Source organism: Toxotes jaculatrix, chromosome 13, assembly GCF_017976425.1.
Source record: "Toxotes jaculatrix isolate fToxJac2 chromosome 13, fToxJac2.pri, whole genome shotgun sequence".
Taxonomy (NCBI): Eukaryota; Metazoa; Chordata; class Actinopteri; family Toxotidae; genus Toxotes; species Toxotes jaculatrix.
The window spans coordinates 9,731,591-9,752,668 of NC_054406.1; the positions used below are offsets into that span (position 1 = coordinate 9,731,591).

At 40.3% G+C, this 21,078-nt stretch overlaps 3 protein-coding genes across 4 annotated transcripts; 2 read left to right on the forward strand and 1 right to left on the reverse strand.

The window, feature by feature from the left end:
* Positions 1-374: 374 nt before the first annotated feature.
* On the forward strand, positions 375-4,368 carry rida (reactive intermediate imine deaminase A homolog). Of its 2 annotated transcripts, none has more exons than XM_041053843.1 (6): positions 375-492; positions 1,329-1,434; positions 1,806-1,860; positions 1,953-2,021; positions 3,464-3,519; positions 3,848-4,368. In XM_041053843.1, the coding sequence occupies exons 1-6, from the start codon at positions 428-430 to the stop codon at positions 3,902-3,904; spliced, it is 408 nt and encodes a 135-aa protein (XP_040909777.1). In that variant the 5' UTR covers positions 375-427; the 3' UTR covers positions 3,905-4,368. The 2 variants fall into 2 exon arrangements, with proteins under 2 accessions (XP_040909777.1, XP_040909776.1); XM_041053842.1 differs by lacking the exon at positions 375-492 and adding an exon at positions 686-843.
* Positions 4,355-10,844, reverse strand: si:dkey-284p5.3 (uncharacterized protein LOC557830 homolog). The gene is made up of 4 exons (XM_041053844.1): positions 10,753-10,844; positions 7,394-7,627; positions 5,131-5,184; positions 4,355-5,042 (listed from the first exon to the last, which is right to left on the reverse strand). Exons 1-4 carry the CDS (start codon positions 10,841-10,843, stop codon positions 5,029-5,031), a joined length of 393 nt encoding a protein of 130 aa, XP_040909778.1. The 5' UTR covers position 10,844; the 3' UTR covers positions 4,355-5,028.
* Positions 10,845-11,838: 994 nt separating this feature from the next.
* Positions 11,839-14,580, forward strand: rpl30 (ribosomal protein L30). The gene is made up of 5 exons (XM_041053845.1): positions 11,839-11,941; positions 12,056-12,106; positions 12,571-12,716; positions 13,539-13,669; positions 14,480-14,580. Exons 2-5 carry the CDS (start codon positions 12,086-12,088, stop codon positions 14,530-14,532), a joined length of 351 nt encoding a protein of 116 aa, XP_040909779.1. The 5' UTR covers positions 11,839-11,941; positions 12,056-12,085; the 3' UTR covers positions 14,533-14,580.
* The last annotated feature ends 6,498 nt before the right edge of the window (positions 14,581-21,078 follow it).

A 21,078-nucleotide genomic window follows, 5' to 3' on the forward strand; every position in this document is an offset into this window, starting at 1 on the left:
CGTAGAGTAACCGTCTTTCCGCCAAATATGGAAAGTACACTCCAACTAAAATCCAAGATGGCGCCGCTCAAATGCCCATGGTTTGGTCACGAAACCGACTCCCCGAAACCAATGGGTGACGTCACGGGTGCTACGTCCATGTTTTATACAGTCTGTGTTTAGAAACCATCAGGAAAGATCAGAGGACAAACACCTGTTGTACCGTAATTCTTCTACTACGAACGCCACTGATTTTCTCTTGCATGCCATTTCCTAAGAAGAACCTCCAAAAATGCAGCCTGCTCTTGTAGGCAGTCATTACGGTAAACTTTACGGCAGCAACTGTTCCTTTTTTTCCCCCACGCAAGTTCTTGCACAAGCACTTCCTCCATTGACAGCCACTCTGCGGTGTGGAAAGGTTGGGAGTTAAAAAAAAAATCAGTCAAACATGTCTGCACTCCCCAGAAAGATTATCAACACAACATCAGCCCCGGCAGCCATCGGCCCGTACAGGTAAGACAAGTTTAGAAACACAAATATGCATCATAATCTATTTATAGCGACACGTGTTGTGCAGAGGTCGGTGCATAAAATGTTTGAATGAGCGAGTCACACACACACACACACACACTCATATACATAATCCAGTACTTGATCAGGGGTGGGTCTTCGTGGTCAGTGAACTCACCTTGCTTTACTTGACCTCATAAATAAGTGCCAAAGCTCAACTTTCAGCAGTGCAGAGGAAAAGCTGCAGAGTAGAAATATATCTGTACAACACACAGGCGGCAGAGCTGAAATGGCAACTATTCGTCGACAGATTCCTTACACACCTAAAGCTCCTGTCAGACAGGGAATATACAGGTAAGGATTAATGTCCTGTGAAATACTGCACCTCAGATAACTCTAATCTTAAGAAATTTAAACAGGGTTTGGTTTGTATAAATTTGACTAAAACCAAAATCAGTGGACAGAAATGATGAAGTTGCCTCAGTAAATTTGTTCTCTTGTTCTTTAATTCAACCTGTGCAGTTTCTCGAATTGGGGGGTGTTTCTGCTCTGACCAATTGACTGTAAGTGGGTGGAGTTAGCTTGGACTGAATGGACTCACTTTGATTAACTTCATATGATCACTATTTATGGTAATGTTTAGCAGTCATATAGAAATAATTCACCTTTATTTACTTGAAGAAGGTTAAGAGAAAGTGCGTGAAGGAAAAGGTAAATAACATGAATATCTCCTTATGTTACACTTTGTCTCCCAAGCATTGGGTTGATCATTAAGTGATTCCCTCACTTTCATTAACTGGAGTGTATATCTGTGTGTGTGTCCTCTGTATTATCCTCAGTCAGGCGGTGGTTGTGGACAGAACTATGTTCATCTCCGGTCAGCTGGGGCTGGACGTTGCCTCCGGTCAGCTGGTAGATGGAGGAGTCCAGGCCCAGGCCAAACAGGTGAGGCTCATGAGGCTAATGATTATAGCATATTTTTCCTTTTTTTTTTTTTTATGTTTTCAGTTTTCAAAATGTTTCGCTACCAAAAACAAAACTGATACAAATTATCAAAGATTAGAATGAAAACACAGGTATAAAGCCTATAAAATAAATAGATAAGACCTATAGATAATAAATAGATAAGAATGACTAAGCAGCAAAGATAAACTTATTACACTGACACTGATTAATCAAGATAACAGGATGTTTCCCAGGCTTCATCTGTTTGGCTGTTACATCTCGTCTGAGCAGCACCAATAAAGAAAACAGAAATGTAAAAAGCAATCGACTCGGTATCACAGCATCACCCTTCCCTCCCTCTCAACCCTCAGGCTCTCATCAACATGGGGGAGATCCTAAAAGCTGCCGGCTGTAACTACGGCAACGGTGAGATCTGACTGCTGTCATACTGTTTGGTATGTTTTATGTGCTTTGAATGTTTTCAACAAACTAAAAAGAAGAAAACTCTTCTGTTTCAGTGGTGAAGACTACTGTGCTGCTTGCAGATATAAATGACTTTAACAGTGTCAATGAGGTCTACAAGACATGTAAGTAAACATGTGAATACTTTGTTGTGCACATTGCCTTAAATTTTATTAAAGAAAGAACAATTATAATGGAAAATAATAGGTGTGCGTTCAGCTTGGTGTTCTAATGGAGTTTACAAAATGTACTGTTTGTCCTTCCCTCATAATTATAATCTCCTAAACATAAAAGCAGCCACATGGGGGCAGCTTTTAACCAAGATTGTCAGAGCTGTTGTCGCATCAGCAGCCTGTCATGTCACCATTAGAAACAGCTTATTCACTTCATGTGAGCATCACTGCCGGGGAGATTGTGCTTTAAGCCGAAGCTAAAGTGACTTCAAGCAAGACCCTCAGTGTCTACCAGCTCCAACAGTGATGCCTTGTTGTTGACCATGTGCTTTGTGTGGAGGGAAAACACACATTCATTCACATTTCAGTGTAGATATGATTTGTGAAATCAGACAGATCTAAACACTCTTGTCAATATTGATGGTTATGGTTACATGAAGTGTTCAGCCAGAATAATGTAATCATTCAATGCACTGATCAATTTTTAAAAGTTGTTATAATTTGATTCATTAAATTTGGATCTGAATGATGCATTATAAAACTAAAAGTTTTAAATCATTAAATTTGTAGTCGTTGTTCCAGTGGCACACTCCAGCTTCCATACCTGCGGTCATGATGAGATACAGTGGCTCGTGTTTCACTGACATCTCTCAGAAAATAACTGCTGACGGGTTTAGCAGTCGCCTGACAGACAGGCTCACTCAGCTCTTCCTCTGTTGTATGAACGCAGCCTACTCATACAGGCCACTCAGTCTGGGCATTTCCTCCGGGATCACAACAGACAGGTGTAATGGAAGCTGCGGTGCCCAGTGAGTTGTAAACGGACACCTGCCGTGCAGGCGCACATGTGTAACCTGACCCCTCCCAGCAAGCTTTGCTGTGCAGACCATTGACTCCGGTACAAACCTGAGCTCCCACCTACCTCCAGACTCTACTCAACCCTAAACCACAGGCAGGGAACTTTCCCTGACCTTGATAAGAGGAAGGAGAGGACATGTGTCCAGTGTGATGCAAAGTCATGTGACCTTTGACAGTTCAGACTGATAGTCATGTGTCATGAACCATGTATTAAATGTTTATATAGTTCTTATAAATGCTAAATATGGGGTTAGCTGTTTTACCTGATTTTTTTAAAACTTAGAAACCAAATAATTGTGCGTAATGGCTTATTGCTTCTCTACAAGACATTGATAAATCATTTGATTTGTTACCCATCAATCTGTCCTTTATTTATACTTTATAACTTATATCTTTAACTCTTTTTAAAGACGTATTTGTTGTTGTGGTACCCAGAAATCACATTGTCCATTCATAGTACATAGTCATAGATGAACCTAGTGGCTTTTCAAAATGCTTTTCTTAAAATGTAAATATCATTTTTGTTCTCTCTGCAGTTTTCAGCAGTAACTTTCCTGCCAGAGCTGCCTACCAAGTGGCTGCTCTCCCCAGAGTAAGTACAAACAAAACCTTTTTAGAACTGCAGTTGTGCCCGATGGCACATGGCTCATATACATCAATACGCATGAGGCGATGGAAAAATCATGGTAGCTAGGTGCATGTTCAGTCATGCATGTCATTGCATTTTCCATTATCCATGTTGACTCCGAAATTTAATAATTGTACATGTTGAAAAGAATGCAGAGAGGCTGGAATCCATGCTTGCCAGTTAGTAGTAAACCATATGTGTGCATGACCAGTTTTTGCACAGTCTTTTTTTTTTTTTTTTTTACCTTTTCTGTGTCCTCAGTGTTTCTCTGTCTCCTTCATTTTCACCTCAGGGTGGACTGGTGGAGATTGAGGCGGTTGCTGTCCTTGGCCCTCTGTCAGACTCCTGACTAGCCGATTACATCTCAAACAAGTTATAGTCTAACCACCGAGTGGCCTTCTAGTTCTACTGTGGAAGCCTTACTGTAGTTCCAAACAACTCATGAAAGACCAAACTAGGATCTTGTTGACTTTCTCTTGCTATGTTTTGGTATAAAATTGTTTCTCTTCTGGCCACTGTGGCTGGTTGACTACACTGCTGAAGTATTCTCAGTATTATACCACTGGAAAACCATTGACCTTTAAATTAAAACCCTTTAACAACAGAGAGGCACTTAACTTACCAGCATTTAGTTTGCGGCTGAAGGTAATTTCACACCTGACTTGCCTATACAGCGGCTCTCACTAATAAATAACTGCACTAACACCCAAGAAAATCATTATTCTCCCTAAAATGTCACACCCAACATATGTCTTCATCCTTGCTTTAAGATAATAAAGAAAGTACATGTCATTTTTAAGGTGGCCTTTTTAATATTTTGACAGTTAATAGCTTATTACAGATTTTAGGTTTTCTTTCCAGAGAGGTATCATGACACATCAGAAAAAAAAATGCTCTCACTTTTACTCTTATCTCATACTCATAGTTAAAATCAGTATTCAGCAAACCTGCACTGGACCAGCTCTTCATATTCATTACAAACATGGTTGTAAAATCAAAGCCAGCTACCCAAACAGAAAATCATTTCATAAATCTAATATATTTTGGCTTTGGTTTCCTTAAATAATAATTATAATTTTATAGAAAACTACAGAATGAACTCTTAGGGTTGAAGTTGGATTAAAGACATTATAAATTTCTATACACTTAATAAATAGAAATTTAAATTAAGATATTCTGAAATGATTACACCTTCTGAATGTAAGCACACCCACTAAGTGCTGTAAGACTCTGTCTATGTACAGTTTTCAAGCAGAAACTGCAGCCATACACCATCATGAGGGGAAGAAGGCACAGTGATGACTGAGGAACCCTGACTGAAAGTGGTTATCACAGGGTCTGCATCTTGGCAACAAGGTGATGTCTTTTTCACACACACACGCACACACACACACACTTAGACTTTCACTCACGCATACAAACAAGGTGAGACTCTTCCAAATAATTAATCTGCGCAGTCATTCATATTGCACTTCACTCGCTAGGAGCTGGAAACACAAAGAGGGGAACATGTTAGGACTGCATGGACAGTGCCACATGTGGATGTGTCAGTGTGGAAACTACAGCTGTGCTCACCTGGTGCCTCCTCTGTTTTGGGCTCTGAATCAGTCGCAGTGGCCTCCGATTTTTCTGTTTTGGATGAAAGATGGAAAGATTTGTACATGTGAACAACAAACCTTGTCACATTTAGTTTGGTTCCCACTAGGTGGCCTGGAGGTTTGGGTGCAAACCATTAACCATAAAATTGAAAACTGACGTATGACTGATGTTTCATCCAGCACCATCATCAGGTCCAAAATACCTGCAGAACAAATTAAATTCCCATCATCCTCAGCTGTTTTGTTTTTAGTGCAAATTTTAGGATCACATATTGCACTGAAAATCCTGGGCACTGAATGTCTCCACTAACGGAAATGTTAATTATTTAGCCTGTAACACATCCAGGGGTGTGAAATCCCAACGATAAACAAAGATATGCCGTTCATTTTGAATCAGATGTTTCTTTTCAAGTTTTCCCCTCAAAGGCTTGTGATTGCAGATTATTTCCAAAAAGCCAATCCCAACCCTGACCACTAATAGATCCAGAAGTGGATGAGCTTCCATGTCCGGTCGTTAATGTGATACTCGAGCCTCTGTTTTCATTGGCTGTGAAATGGAGGCAGGGAGGCTCAGCAGGCCTGACATCGTTCGTCACCAGTGGCAGCCCTACGTGTGTTGGCGTGCTCTGGTTTCTCCGTGGACTCCAGTTGCACCTTAATGAGACCATGGTGACAACAAAGTGTTTGCAACACACACAGACATACTCTGCACAGGTCATCCAAACAGGTCTGTGGTCAAGCTTGAACTGAGGGTGAGTCAGGTCGGACGTCAAAGGGGGTCGAGATCAAGTGAAGACAGGGGTCAAGGAGATTCCTGACTATTTTGTGATTGTATTGTATGTGTTTAAGTTTTCTGCAATTTTGAACCCCACAAGTATCCATCCCCTAAAAACAGATCTGTCTTGGCTAAATAAACTGTAGAATGGTTTGTGTAAGTTAGATTTTGCTGGTAACTTATACAAACAATGAGCTGATCCTGGACCGTCTGGTAAAAAGTGTTGCTGAAGCAAAACTACAATGCCAATTTTTTTTTTTTGTCTGCAACCCTTAATGAGAGTTACAGCCTCAACACATCGCACTTTTATACACTGCCAGGAGGGAACCATAGTTTATTTTAATAATAATAAGAAGAATTTTAGACAATCCTCAATCACTCAAACCTCAATGAAAAACTCAAAAATCTAAATAATTTTGAGTATAAATTAATCATAAAATAATGAAAATGTTTCACTAGTTCACTGTAGCCTGGTTATTTAAACAGAGCATGAGTGTGATATGTTGAGACAGATCATTTAATACTAACTAAATAATTAGATGCGTGACTTATAAATGCATTCCTGTGGCCACCCCTGTGTGTTCATTAAAAGCTAAAGTCATGTCTGTGTGTTGTTGGAAATTGCCTGGTTACCGCTGTCACAGTGGCCTTGGGGAGGGTCTACGGAAAGACGGAAGGGACAATTATGCACCTGTATGCTGTGGCAGCCTGTGCTCACTGGGTCACTATGCAGGGAGGTGGAGCAGTGCTCAGGTTACTGCTGGCCAACGGAAACAATCGTACATTTCTTCCCTAATAAGTTCCTCTTCCCCTGAAGGGACACATAAACATTTTGACTATTGTCTGCTAAATTTGCAGTGACCACTTTTAATGGCCAGTTTCACACATGCAAATTATAATGTCAGGTGAAAAATTCCTCCCTTCAAGTGGTTTGAATCAATTCACACTGAAGCTGGCTCACATACATAAATATGTCCCATCAGAGAAAACAGTAACACCAGTGGTTGATGAGGCACATACCGACATGCACACACAGGCATCCAGCTCCTTACTTATCGGCTTTATAACTTTGTGAGCTCTTCAGTCAGTCAGTCATTCATTCAGCATGTTAGGAGATAAAGCATATCGTGGAAGACAAAAGAGTGATTTGCATTGAAAATTGTACAAAATGAATAATAAATGGAGCTTCGCTGATAGCTTGAAGCGATTCATTTTGCAAAGACACAGTGGTGTTGCTCATGTGAGGATGTTGAGGAAGATTAAAAGAAAACTTTAGCAAAACTTAAGTATGAGTTTCCATAGTTCACAGTTTGCTAATCTATTTTAGTAGACTATTGTGGTTTTTCATTTAAATAGGTTTAGGATCAAAATTACCATAGAGGCTGCTATGTGGGATGAAGGTGAAATAAAATAAAAGTATAAGTCATTGACCTCCCATAATGCTTTTCTCTTCACTCCAACCTACCTTGCTCTGGAGCTGCAGCTGCCTCAGTGGTGCTGTCTGCTGCTGCCTCTGCAGGTGGACTGGCTGCTTCAGGCTGAGGCTCCTCTGCTGCTGGCGGAACTGCAGCGGTGTTGTCTGCGGATGTGGCAGCTGCAGCGGGTTCATCAGCAGGTTTAGCATCGCCGCCGTCAGCAGGTGTTTGGTCCGGAATTGTTTCACTGTCCTCGGCTACTTTGCCATTTTCATTGGCCGCCCCTGTCAGGAACACAGTTATTAAGGATTAACAGAGGCCAGTTTGCAGATATTAAAAAGTATTGTGTAAAGTTTAAAACTAGTTCAGATTCACTGTAGCTCTACTGAGACTGTAGTAAAATCTACAGAATTCATGAATAACACAGGCAGGTCTGTTTCTTGACAATTTTGGTTGATGAATTTCACTAAAGGCTGTTAAGTCAAACCTGTTTTAATATGTTTCAGCAAAACTAAATAAAAGTGTGTCAGTTATGTACAATATCATTGCTCTTCATACAATTAAGATTGAGCAAAAGTTAATTTCATAACCTGCAGTAATAATCTCCCATGTGAGTCACTGGCCATATATACCACAGTGGGACACAAGGGTCAGAGTAGTGCCTGTTTTCATCTATGGTAAACATGGACCACTAATAATATTGTTCTGTCTGCTTTGGGTAACAACTTTCTTCCTCATGTGCATTTGTTAGGTTATGTTAAAGTCTCTACGGGGTGCCCTTGTGGGGGATTAAGACTCCAGCGACATCCCTGGCGACCTTTTCTGCACCTGTCTCCCCGACATTTCCTGTCATCTCTAACTGTCTTCCATGACCATGTCAGGTAAGACAACAAGAACTCGACTTTCATTATTTAAATGTGAGACAGTTTGGGGCATCAGTGCTGTGCTCTTAGGTTTCCCTTGTTTTGGTTTTCTTTATGTTTGTGTTGCCTACGTGATAGCTACTTAATCCAAAACCAGAGGAACCAAAATTGTTACAGGTGCCATGCGCAAAAGCTTTTCTTGACTTGTCAAAGCTCTGCAGGTGTCATTTTGCAGAACATTAAGCTGTATGACTCTGATATTTTCATCTTGTGATGAATTCCATTGTGTGTCATAATTTAAAAATGGGGCTAAGTATAAGATTCCGATACCAGCAATATGACTCTTATTAGCCTAGAGACCTCCACTGACACACAATAGGAGCCAGAGTTAATGATTCTGTGGATTGTTGTAAATACACATTAACAGCATCATAGCTCTGTGAACAGGTTGCTGTGTGTTTAGTGATATTGCGTATCACTTCCTTGTAGACCTTTTTTTTCTGAAGGATTTGCATTGCAAGTATTTGCATGGATCGTTGAAGTCTTGACCATCGACCTGTTTGCAAAATTGCTTGAAGCAAAAACAATAAACGAAGTGTTCCTTGAAAACACACTGGGGGGCCTTTTGGAAATTTGGAGAGGAGTGGGAGCCTTTGGAGATTCCTGTGTAATAGATGCAAAGGTAGTTTGTATGAATGAGGCACAATAGGAACCTTTTGCATATTTGTTACCATTTTTCCACTTCAAAGAAGGCATATAGATATAGATATAGATTTTATAAAATATTTTCCTAAGTAAACGCTTTTCTAAAGCCTGTGAGTAGTTTCACATGCATGTGAAATGTATAATAAATACTTCATCTATTGTAATCGTGAAGAATAAGTAAGTCAGTGTCCAGTGGAGGCTGTGGCTGACTAAAGGCTGGCACTATTACTAGTATTAAACTATCATGTTTTTAAATGAATAAACCTCAGGTCAATAAATGTCAACCTTATTCTTTTTTGGAAGTGAGATTTAGCATCAGGGGAAGGAAACGAGCCACATGCAAAAATAAGAAAACACCCTGGCAAATTTTCATTTGACCTCTAAGATGATGACAACGGGAACACGTCACCGTTCTCTGTAATTTGGATGATAAAAGAGAGACTTGCAAGTGAAGTGTGAAGCTCTGCCATCCTCAGCCAACAATAATAATATGATACTTTATTAAGAGCTAAAGGGGAGTTATTTAGGAACTCTCCTTTAGCTTTACTTCAGCCTTTTGCCTTTTTGGAGATCAAAGGTCAGGGTCTGCTGCTGAACTTAAACTCATTTAATCAGCACAAATGGCAGTTTCTCAGCTTAATACATCTTCACAAGTCTCTGCATTTCAGCCTGCTGAGTTCTGTGAGTGTGCAGGCATGAATTTCCATGTGTTTGTAGCAACAACAGGCCTGTACGGTTCTTTAAGGCGTGAAAAAAGAGAACTTGAACAAGAGACAGTTGCTCAGAGGTGGTCCAACTTAGTGAATCTTTTACCAGTTTTTAGCCTACTTATTCTTTGAAGTGTGAAATAATGCTTATGCCGGCAGTGCTGCAAATAGAGGCACATTTATTGTATTCAGACACAATGCATTACATTTGCTCTGTGCATATTTATAAGTTCCTACTCTTCCTTAACACCTCTAAGTGCAAACACAGGATCCAGTGTTGGTGTTTTACTTTGCAGCGTGTGCTAGTCTGCACCACAGCCGGGGCCATCACTGACCCACTACAACAAAGGAGTGTCCAAAGTGGCTTCTCCATTTCCTATTGAAACTGTAGACTGTCACCAAATCTGCTTTCATGCCACTGTCTCTCTCAGGGAGGACAGAGCCAGAAACCACTGTTAAATAATGACAATAAACTTTCCCATCCTGTCACTGTGACACTCGGGCTCATTATAAATAAAGATACTGTACCCAGAGGGATACACTGATGATATTTTGCATGCAGACTGTGCTATCCTTATCGTAACAATGTTCACTGCCATATATTTGAATGAATGATGCAACTCTGTTTGGAGACAGCAGTGAACTTCACCATTTCCACCAACATGTTCATAGGTAATTCATAGTATCTACTGACATAAAATAACTATTAGAAATTCTTTTTTCAATACATTGATTTCATTGAGCATTTAAAGACAAAATCTGAGTGATATTGTAATAAATTGATATTTACATGTTACTCTAAAACTAATGACGCCAGGTACAGAGACATATTCACACTATGCAAAAAAATATACATTGTTTATATACAACAAATTGTGAAACTACAGTATGTCAAAATTATTATTTTTTGAATAGGAAATCATAGCTTCCAATACACTGTTAACAACATAGCATTATGTTGACACTATTATTTTAAGTTACCAATCCATGTAATATTGTGTGTTTGGCCACTTAAAATGTGGTTGCTGCTTAGCAGTGCAGTACATATGTTATTTGTATTTTCCACATTATCTATGTCTATCTATTATAACAAATGTATTACATTGCATACAAGTGTAAAGTTTTCTGCATCACCTGTAGTGCTGGCTCCGTTGCTCTCCTCGGGCTTAGCACCGGGTCGAGTCGTGTCTATCGCTGAAGTTTGGGAACTCGTAGAGCATCCCATCTTGTCCTGTGCACATAGAGGACTGGCTGGTTAAGTTCAGAGTTAAGAGGTGAGGCTGTGGCTGCACCGATGACGTCGTGCACAGAGATCCTCTCTGTAAATGGAGAGGACTCAAAACTATGGAGAGCAAATCCCCTGGAGGTGAAACAGAAAGACAGGCTGGTCGTCAAATTCCTCTACTCCCGTGCGTAATTGCGCACTATGGTGCTTCCTCCAATAAACGCGTTCAGCTCACAGTAGCGCAGAGATCGAAGCGCGAGTGTCTTAACAGCTGGACGTGCGCGAGTTTTTTTTCAACTGCTGGACATGCAGGTGAAACGTGGGCTTTTGTTGTGTACTGTAACTTAGGCTGTTTCCAAGGCGCTGGCGCAGGGACAAAAACACATTAATCAGTCAGTGTGCAGAGGCCAGCTTGGGGCGGAGAAAATGAACAAGTAGCATTTCCCTCGTGAAATCTAGACCCACTGCCAATGTGCCCTTAAGCAAACATCTTTGTCCAGCATTAATCTACTCGGGCAGTGTAATGTCCTGTTGAACTACCACACGACCAATATCATAGTATAAAATAAAGTAAAATAAAATACAATGTGAAACATATGTTGTGGAGTAAAAAGTACAATTGTGGAGTAGAGTGGCAAAGTAGCATTAAAGAGAAGAACCTAAGTAAACGCAAAAACCTCAGGATTGTACTTAATTTTAAGAATTAGATTTTATATCTAAAGCATATGATCCATTTATAAAATGTGACTATAAACTGAACTACCCGACAGTGGGTATAGTAAAATAGCCTCTGACTGCAGCCTTATCTGTATTTTTATTTGAATAAGGTTTTGAATGCAGGAATTTCATTTTTTTAATTGAGTATTTTTACACTACTCCTGTATGGCTGGAATACCTCTATATACATTTCTTATTTGTTTTGTATTTGAAAAAAATATAGATTTTATGAACTGATTATTGATTCACTTGTCAAAAAAGCATTCCATCTGCAGTGAGTGTTCTGCGCAGTGCACTTCTGCGCAGGCCCTTCGACGGATAGCAGCGCGGTGCACCATGGGCCTTCCTTTCTGTCCGAGGCCATATTGGAGACATCTCACTGTAAGAAGAGCTCCGAGTTTTCTTAATAAAACCCCCATTTTTCTCGACATTTTGACATTCTCTTTCTATCCAGAGCTTAACGAAAGTCTTTTCCTCCTCCCTTATCGTCCGCAGGTTGGCCGGTGTCTGGACTAAACCGCAAACATGGTGGCCGCAAAGAAGACGGTAAGTGCGCTGGGTCGAGCCGGGGCGCACGCTGCTTCACGTGGACAAGTGTTTCTGTCAGGGCCTGCTAACTTGCACCGCAACAGCCACTATAAACTTATTATTAGCACTCAGCATGTATAACGAAACGTTGAGTTATTACGGCTGTAACGGATTAAAAGCATCCATGTCTGCTGTTTCGCTTTTATCGCTGTTTATCCGTTTGTTTGCCTGATGTTAGCTAACTAGCTAATGCTAGCTTGCTAAACCCAACTACCGTAAAATGCGTGTGGCAACAGTTCCTGAAAATATACGTTAAAGACATACTGTAAAGTTGCCCTCTTCTTGTGTCCATTATGTTAAATGTCATATTTGTTGTTGCCGCTATGTTTTTGTGAGCTCAACGGTGGTGAAGTCGGCAAAGTTGGCTGTGTGGCTCAGGCGTTGTCGCTGACTATAGGAAATGTGCGTTTGTGTTTGATCAGAAAAAGTCCATGGAGTCCATCAACTCCCGTCTCCAGCTGGTGATGAAGAGTGGAAAATACGTCCTGGGCTACAAACAGTCCCAGAAAATGATCCGTCAGGGAAAAGCCAAGCTGGTTATCCTGGCCAACAACTGCCCTGCCCTCAGGTATGTAATGAGTAAAAATACAATGTTTTTTTTGTAACATTACAGTTCTGTAAACCAGAGCTATGTCAAATCATAAGTCTACAAAGTAGAGGGAGAATGTGGTCCTTAAATTATACCACCATTAATATTGTGTTTCTTTACAGTTCAGGTTTCTCTTTATGCTTGTGAAATAGTACTAACTACATTTGACTGTTTATTGTTGATGGCAAATGCAGAACTATCTTTGACTTGTTTGTTCTCACCTAAAGTGAAAACTACATCTGGATGTTGTATTGCTTTTCTGTTTGCAGTTTTCCAGTGCAGGAGGTTATAAGCCAATGGAATCATGTTCATAAGCTTATAAATTTAAGATTTAAAGTTTTTTGATAGCACTGTGTATGCTGCTGGCTTTCATGATGTGTAACATTCATATACACGTTAGGATTCTCAGTGGGGGTAAATCATTAAAACAAATAAAACAAGCCTTTTTATTGGTATTCCACACAATTTCCAGGGTATGAAACATATTGTGAGCTGTTCAAACTGATCATGGATCAGTGATCATGGATTACTTAAAAGCTTCATAACTACAAAAATTAAAAAATTAATATTGTTATAAATTGGTTACACGCTGATTGCTGGAATTTTTGTTTTGACACAAATTAACTACTATAATCCACGTTTCTTTAGTCTGACATCAGTGCACAGAATTTCTAGGACAATGACTTGTCTGCACCTTTTTAGTGCATTTGTAAATTTTCTGTCTTTTGTCATAGTTGCCACATTTTCAGTGCACTTGCTGTTTTGGCTCACACATTTCCTTTGCCTTTCCACTCTGTTTAGGAAATCTGAGATCGAGTACTATGCCATGCTGGCCAAGACTGGTGTCCACCACTACAGTGGAAACAACATTGAGCTTGGCACAGCCTGTGGCAAATACTACAGGGTGTGCACACTGGCGATCATTGACCCTGGTGAGTACCTGCCTTGGTGTTGGACAGCATCTGCTGTAGAGTGTATTTTATTCTTTTTAGGTTTTTCTCCAGTGTCACAACCTTTGAGGTTGTTCTTTGGGTCTTGGAGCTAATTCAGATTTCATGATGTAGTGGGTCAATACTAGAAAATGAAATGGACTAATGGGATGTTTTTGACACAAGCTTGTGCCTGTCACTGTCCGGTAGTAGAATTGATGCATGGACATTAGCCTGGGGGGACTGGTCCCAGTGGGCCTGTTTGACATTAGTGAACAGCAAGAGAAAGGCCCCGCTAACACAATACAAAGTTTTCCAATGATTACACACATTCAGCACATACAGTGATATATTGTGGTGGACCTGTTTCGAGAACTTCATTTTTACTTGACAAGCTGCTCGGACTAGTACATAGATGACAAGTATTAGATATAATATTCATGCATCAATATCACTACTGAAGAGCAACTAAACTTCATTTCAACGCATCCTTTTTAATATCACTATAGATATATTTTAAAAATTACTTGGTTTTCTCTGCAAATTTTTGCGCCTGCTCAAAGTGGTTCAGTTCAGGGCTAGTGGTTCACTAGATGAAAGCTGGTCGGAGCACTCAGTTGAGCTGCCAGTGCTTTCTGGCCAGTGCATGAATGCTCCGTTGGTAACATTTATCCTCACAGTGTCAGCTTTGTTGATTTATTTTTAGCGGGTATTAAAGCAATTAGCAGTTTAGGATCTAATTGTGTGTCTTTGTGCTGCAAATGTGGCATTAAAAAAACTCTCTCCACTGACTCTCTGTCTTTTCCATCTCAGGCGATTCTGACATCATCAGGAGCATGCCAGATCAGCAGCAGCAGGCCCAGTAGAACTGTTCCCCCACCCCGTTGTTATAAATAAAGTCGGAGTTAACAGTTCGTGTGGCTGTCATTTCATTTCTGATCAGTATGAACTGCCTCTCCAGGCATGGTGTTGGTCCTGCTAGTGTCCACCAGAGAGCAGCAGTGTGTGCTTTTGTTTTCTCAAAGGATGTTACCCAGCTTAACATTACACAGTCTGTATGAGGGATTTCCTCTTCTCTCTGCAGAGTTGTTTACATTATGAGGCTGTCAGAAGAAAAAAATCACTAACAGTTGTGTAAACCAAATTTTAAAAAGCAGAGCTTTCTTCAGAGGCTTATGTCATGGAGCATGATGACAGGATTATCAGTTTCTGTGTAAACCGTTGTGATCCACCCAACTGACTGCTTATCATCATCAGCATTAATATTTGTAATTTTTTTTCCCTCACTTACATAAACCTTGGTGATGACGCCGCATCAGCTTCAGCCTGTTGACTGTAATCAAGTAAAGACACTCTACTCTCAGAGGTCTTAAAGGCTTTACAGGGTGATGGCTGCCTGGAGCTATGACGAGTTTAAGAAATACTGGTGTTTATCAGACTGGGGGATCTAATGAAAAGACCAAGGGGGTAGTTGTAGGTTTCAGCGTTGAGGATCACTTCCGCGTTCAAAAAGCTGCAGTTCCTCGGCTGCCGCTGGGGGCGGGCTCCAGAAGTGAGCAATTCTCCATTGACCCCCATGTTAAAATACCCAACTTTACAGCCTAAAAAAACATAGTTAACACCTCCGTGAACTACGGAGCCCCTCTGGTGACACTGGATAAAAAAAAATAATGCGAGGCCACGAGATAATAACGCTATCTCGTGGCCACGCATTATGATCTCGTGGCCTCGCGTTATTATCTCGTGGCCACGCATTTTTTTTTTTATCCAATGTCACCAGAGGGGCTCCGTAGTTTCCGCCTCCGTGAACACTGGGGGGGAATTTTTTTTGTACCACAACAGTTTTAGTGTTATTTGGGCTTTTCTTTTCTTACATAAATTAGGACGTGGCTACGTTGAGTGACAGTCCCATAGACAGGCACTGGCAGTTAGCTCTTTGCGAAAGCATCGGCTAGGCTAGGCGGCTACATCCAGAGGCCTCCGGCTACCCCCAGCTGTTGACAGTGGCTGCAGTGTCCGTGTTTGTTTGCCAGTGTTCGGATAGGTTTTTGTGACAATATGGCTTGTTGTAGTGTAGACTACTAACTGACCGTCGAAGGAGTCTGTGTTACAGTTTTTTCGGTAAGTAAATTTCTCACTATTTTACCTGAATGTTTGTGCTAATTAGCATGTATTAGCATATTTTGCCGCTGGCTTATGACTTAATTGCCGATTTATGGTCGCTGCTGATAGAGGACCGGAGCAGCTAACGTTAGGAACGCTATTGCGGTGTGTTCCGTGCTATCAGAGTCCGTTTATTGCGGGAATACTAGGCTGCAATTTTATTTCGTCTCATTTTTCTGTTTAAAAAGGCCGACATTGCATGGACAGAGCAGCTCCGTCAGTAAGCGACTGCTGTTGTTTGTGTGTTGCTGTAACTGTAAGTGGATAGTGGGTGGAGGCAGCGGTGAAATCCGTAAATATTTAATATTAAACATTTTAATATATTATTATTATTATCATGAATAATAATGACAACAATAATAATGTTTTAATATATTTTATTAATATGAAATAATAATGATTGTTTCATAGTTAGCCAACTTTACAGCCTAAAAAAAAACATTTACAGCCTGGTACATTTTTTTGTTTTTGGTCTCTATTGATAGTTTCCACCTCCGCGAACACTGGGGAGGAATCTTTTTGTATCATAACCGTTTTAGTGTTATTTAGGCTTAAAATTCTTACATAAATTAGGATGTCGCTACGTTGAGTGACAGTCCCATAGACAGGCACCGGTAGTTAGCTCTTTGCTAAAGCATCGGCTAGGCTAGGCGGCTACATCCAGCGGTAACAGGGGCTGGAATGTTCGTGTTTGTTTGCCAATGTTCGGATAGGTTTTTGTGACAATATGGCTTGTTGTAATGTAGACTGCACTAACTGACCGTCGAAGGAGTCTGTGTTTTAGTTTTTTCGGTAAGCAAATTTCTCACTATTTTACCTGGATGTTTGCGCTAATTAGCATGTATTAGCATATTTTGCCGCTGGCTTATGACTTAGTTGTCGATTTATGGTCGCTGCTGATACAGATAGAGGACCGGAGCAGCTAATGTTAGGAACGCTATTGCGGTGTGTTCCGTGCTCACAGAGTCCGTTTACTGTGGGAGTATTAGGCTACAAGTTTATTTCGTCTCATTTTTCTGTTTAAAAAGTCCGACACTGCATGGACAGAGCAGCTCCGTCAGTAAGCGGCTGCTGTTGTTTGTGTGCCGCTGTAACTGTAAGTGGATAGTGGGTGGAGGCAGCGGTGAAAGCTGGTAAATATTTAATATTGCTCCGAGCTAAGTGGCCGGGTTCTCGGCCGGCTGACTCCGGCTGACCCGTAGAGTAACCACCTCTCCACCAAATATGGAAAGTACACTCCCACTAAAATTCAAGATGGCGCAGCTCAAATGCCCATGGTTTGGTCACGAAACCGACTCCCCGAAACAATGGGTGACGTCACGGGTGCTCCGTCCATGTCTTATACAGTCTATGGGATTAACAGTGAGGGTAGCTGGACCTCTGCTGCCTTGATTTAAAGCATTCTCTTTTTAATTTGCTTCTTGCAAGTTTCCCAATTTCAATGATGTTCAGCACTAACACTACTCTTTAAACTTTTGGACCCAGTTGACAAAATTTCTGCCAAAATTGCACCCTGGCTTTTTGTGCTCTCATAAACCAGAACACACAGAATTCATACTCACAGTGATGGAATCAGTTCAATTTTCACTTTCCAGAGACAATGTACATAAATTCTCTTACAAATCATACTTAGAAGATAGTTCTTAGAATTTTGGCTCATAATCATGTAGTTTAGATGTTTTGGTTAAATATCAAAAGTCATGTCATCGTACATCTCTGGTCATTTAGTGCAGATTTTCCAGAATGTTGACACCTACAAATAGATAATATGTGCGTTTTAAATACAAAGTTTGGAGAACTGATAAGCCACTGAAAGGAAAGAATCAAGATTTGGAACAGTATGACATATTAAATGAATCCCATAGATGTTAAAATCATATTTTTTTTCCCGTACGTTTTCTGCCATACAGGGGCTGATGCATCTACCCACAGTCAGAGATATAAGCTGTCCATCATACATCGAGTGGTTTGGCCCAGTTTTTCCACCCACTGCTTCCCTAAGCCTTTTTCTTGATTCCCAATTAAATCGAATGACATCATCCCAGATGATCTGTTTCACGTGCAGCAGATGCCCCGCTCCAAATGAGGACAATATCTAAAGATGTGGCAGAATAAGATCTGAATCAATGAGTTTAAACCATCTGCACCATCACAGAAATAAATCTGTACAGGGCCGTACTTTATCCTCCAGCCCTTCACATTTTTTGGCTTTTGTGAAAGGCTTATTTATTTATTTTTATGTGTATGGTTTGTTATATTTTTGCTGACCTCAAATTCAATAGTTTGCTTTGTAACTCATTTATTTCCAGTTGTGTAAAACAAATTCAAAATCTTAGATGCAAGGCAATAAAGATGTCACGTTGGTCACCACAGTAGATTTAGAATTGAACATTCCTCACCATAAAGTGAATGATGTGTGACATTAATTACACCTCAGTGGACATTGACTGGGTGCCATGTGCTTTATAATCTCACACAAAACATTATAGATCATAAACCTCTCTCATGGTCTCCGGGCAATGTCATAAAAGCAAGTAAATTACATAAATCAACCAGTTTTACATACTGATGGAGTCTGGGGGTGCGTCGCTGGGTAATAAAAGTTCATAAAAACTGTGTTAGGTATTGTGTGTAGTTATTTTTGACAATCTGCTTTAAGGTAAAATGTGCATTAAGGAAAATTTCCTGAGTAATATGAATTCTGCTGACAGATTTTGCCTCTTATGTCCTTTTTTGTAAGTATCCCCCCTTTTTTTTTGAAGCATGTCATTGTATAACCCCTTTCTGAATGCAATAAGCATTTCAGCAAGAAAAAAGAATGTGACCCACTTGTGTTTTTTTTTTTGTTTTTCCCTGCCCTGTCCCAGTGGCAGAAAGTAGGTGAGCGTGTCTGTCTGGTAGCCTACTGTCAGACCCAAGGTAATGCCAGCCCTCCATTTTGAGGTGGGCGGGTAAATCCTTGCTGATCTGCCAGCTTATTCAGCCGCACTGGGCTGAGGGAAGAGGATAGTGAGTCTCTGAGGGCAGCAGGATGCACGCACGTCAGCATGACACCCGTTTTTCTTTTCACCAGTCATGCTCTCGAAATTCGGCCGTCTGCATTATAATAATGTAATCTGAGAACAATCTTATGAGAGCTGGGGATGAATTACTGTTGATGCTGTTGATGGTCTATGTGGAGAGAAAGTGCACAATTTGTTTGAACTATGACTAATTAATACTGACTGAGGATGAATTTCTTGGCACAGAATAAGCCTGTGATGCATTTCATTTTTGTTGAGGTGCCAGCTCCCCTATCACAAGACACAGACGCCCTGTAATTTGAATAGGATGGACTTGCTGTCAGCTGCATCCTGCTCCAATAACCGGATAACTCCATTTTAAGGAGGACTGTAAAACCCACTGCTAAAGCCAGTTTTTCTTAGGTTCATGCCTCCAAATAGACGCTTTCTCACAGCAGACATTTTGACATATCACAGTAGGAAAATAAAAAACACAGGTGTAAATAAAAAACATCAGTGATGGTTGAATTGTTTTATTAAAATTGTAATATTTCTGTTTTTATTAAAGGTTATTTTTGAATATTTGAGCTTACTTCCATAGTAAGTTAGTTATTTCTATGTCATGGCAAACATGTGGACCATCGCATATGGGATTACTGTTCATTCAAAAATGTAACATACATTTTCTGGCAGTATGTGTCCTCAACTTCACAAATAAAGTTTTTATTATATGTTCATTCTTTAAGATGACAGTAACAGGTCAATAAAAACAAAATGGCTCAATAAATAAATCCAGCAGCAGACACAGGTTGATTTTGCTTTTTATTTTTCAGAATTGAAGACATGAGCTCATGCAGATCCAACAAGAGGATGTGTGTGTGTGAATGGAAAGCGATGGAGAACAGTCATGAGTGACTCTAATAAAACCAGGCATCAGTCATCCACGTGTCCAGATTCAAGCTTTCTCCTCTAAACCCCGCACGACTCAGCTCCAAGTTCCCCTTCAGTCAGGTGAGGAACCGTCAGCTCTGCAGCTTTTCAGTAACATCACACAGTGTAAATGTTGATTTGTTTGTTTAAATGTTTTTGGAAGCTTGTATCATCCAGACACGGGTGAGCTGATCGTATTAGAACCACTTAGCTACAGCGTAGCATGGTGAAGATGGAAGAGGACACAAACACATCAGTTTTGCAGTGAGCTCACGCTGACTTTAAAGTGCAATTTAATTTTCAGCTCTGTTGGATTTGCAGAAGCAGTGGTCGTAATTCACATAGGGGACGATGATGAAGGGGCCAACAAAGGGGCTACATTATAAACTACAGTATTAGTATCAAATGGAACACTACTTCATGGTACATGTATTTCCAGGTCTAACAAGTTGTTGAATGCACTATTGCATAGTCTGTAACTCAGATTTATTTATTTATTTATTTCTGTTTATAACAAATACTACTTGGGAATTATTGGAAAGAATAGGAATATTATTTGTTCCATTATTAATTCTAATAATGCTCAACTGATTACATAAAATAGTTCGAGGCAAAAGACAAGCATTTGCATCGTTTAACTAGCTTCATATACTGTTTATCGATTTTGTGCTACTATTCAATGCTAAATCAACGCCTTAGATCCCCCATCCATCGTTACTGTCAAAAAGGTCATCAGCACAGGAAATATCTCAACATGATATCACTGCATGTGCAAAAAAAAAGTTACTACATGTAAAGGACTTAGAAGTTACATCATAATGTCACATAGCGCGCAGGCGAGCAGCAGACATACACACACACAAGAAATATTCACACGCATACAGTCTCTGCATGTACAGCAGCATGTCACACAGTCTTTATAGGAAAATGCCCTCAGTCCAGCTAAGTTAGCTCAACTCATAAAATCAGATTATACACCACAATCCATGTAAAAAAAAAAAAAAAAGACACAGTCACTGCTGTTGCATCTGCAACTCGACGGGGACACAAGACAGCAGACGTCTCAACTGAAACGTTTCCACACATTAATGTTTACACGTTTTACTCTTTATGCGTATTGCCTTTTTGGATGTGAACCTGAAGTGTAAAGCATTTATGTTTGTGTTATGTAAGTGCTTCACCGGATGATTACATTAATGCCAGTCTTTGTTTGAGATCTTGGAGTTCAGAAAAGGGGCAGGAAGGCAAACTGGAATAGATTGATAGACTGTGATCAGTAGGTGAATCAGTAGGTGAAGAAGGTTTTCACTGGCAGTC

Bases quoted from the DNA above. Each gene is read 5' to 3' on its own strand.
- rida (XM_041053843.1), top strand. From the start codon at position 428: ATGTCTGCACTCCCCAGAAAGATTATCAACACAACATCAGCCCCGGCA. The intron at 1,435-1,805 runs GTGAGGCTCATG...CTCAACCCTCAG, and splicing joins TCCAGGCCCAGGCCAAACAG to GCTCTCATCAACATGGGGGA. The intron at 3,520-3,847 runs GTAAGTACAAAC...TTTTCACCTCAG, and splicing joins AAGTGGCTGCTCTCCCCAGA to GGTGGACTGGTGGAGATTGA.
- rpl30 (XM_041053845.1), top strand. From the start codon at position 12,086: ATGGTGGCCGCAAAGAAGACG. The intron at 12,107-12,570 runs GTAAGTGCGCTG...GTGTTTGATCAG, and splicing joins TGGTGGCCGCAAAGAAGACG to AAAAAGTCCATGGAGTCCAT. The intron at 12,717-13,538 runs GTATGTAATGAG...CACTCTGTTTAG, and splicing joins AACAACTGCCCTGCCCTCAG to GAAATCTGAGATCGAGTACT.
- si:dkey-284p5.3 (XM_041053844.1), bottom strand. From the start codon at position 10,843: ATGGGATGCTCTACGAGTTCCCAAACTTCAGCGATAGACACGACTCGA. The intron at 7,628-10,752 runs GTGATGCAGAAA...TGTTCCTGACAG, and splicing joins CAACGGAGCCAGCACTACAG to GGGCGGCCAATGAAAATGGC. The intron at 5,185-7,393 runs GTAGGTTGGAGT...CATCCAAAACAG, and splicing joins AGCTGCAGCTCCAGAGCAAG to AAAAATCGGAGGCCACTGCG.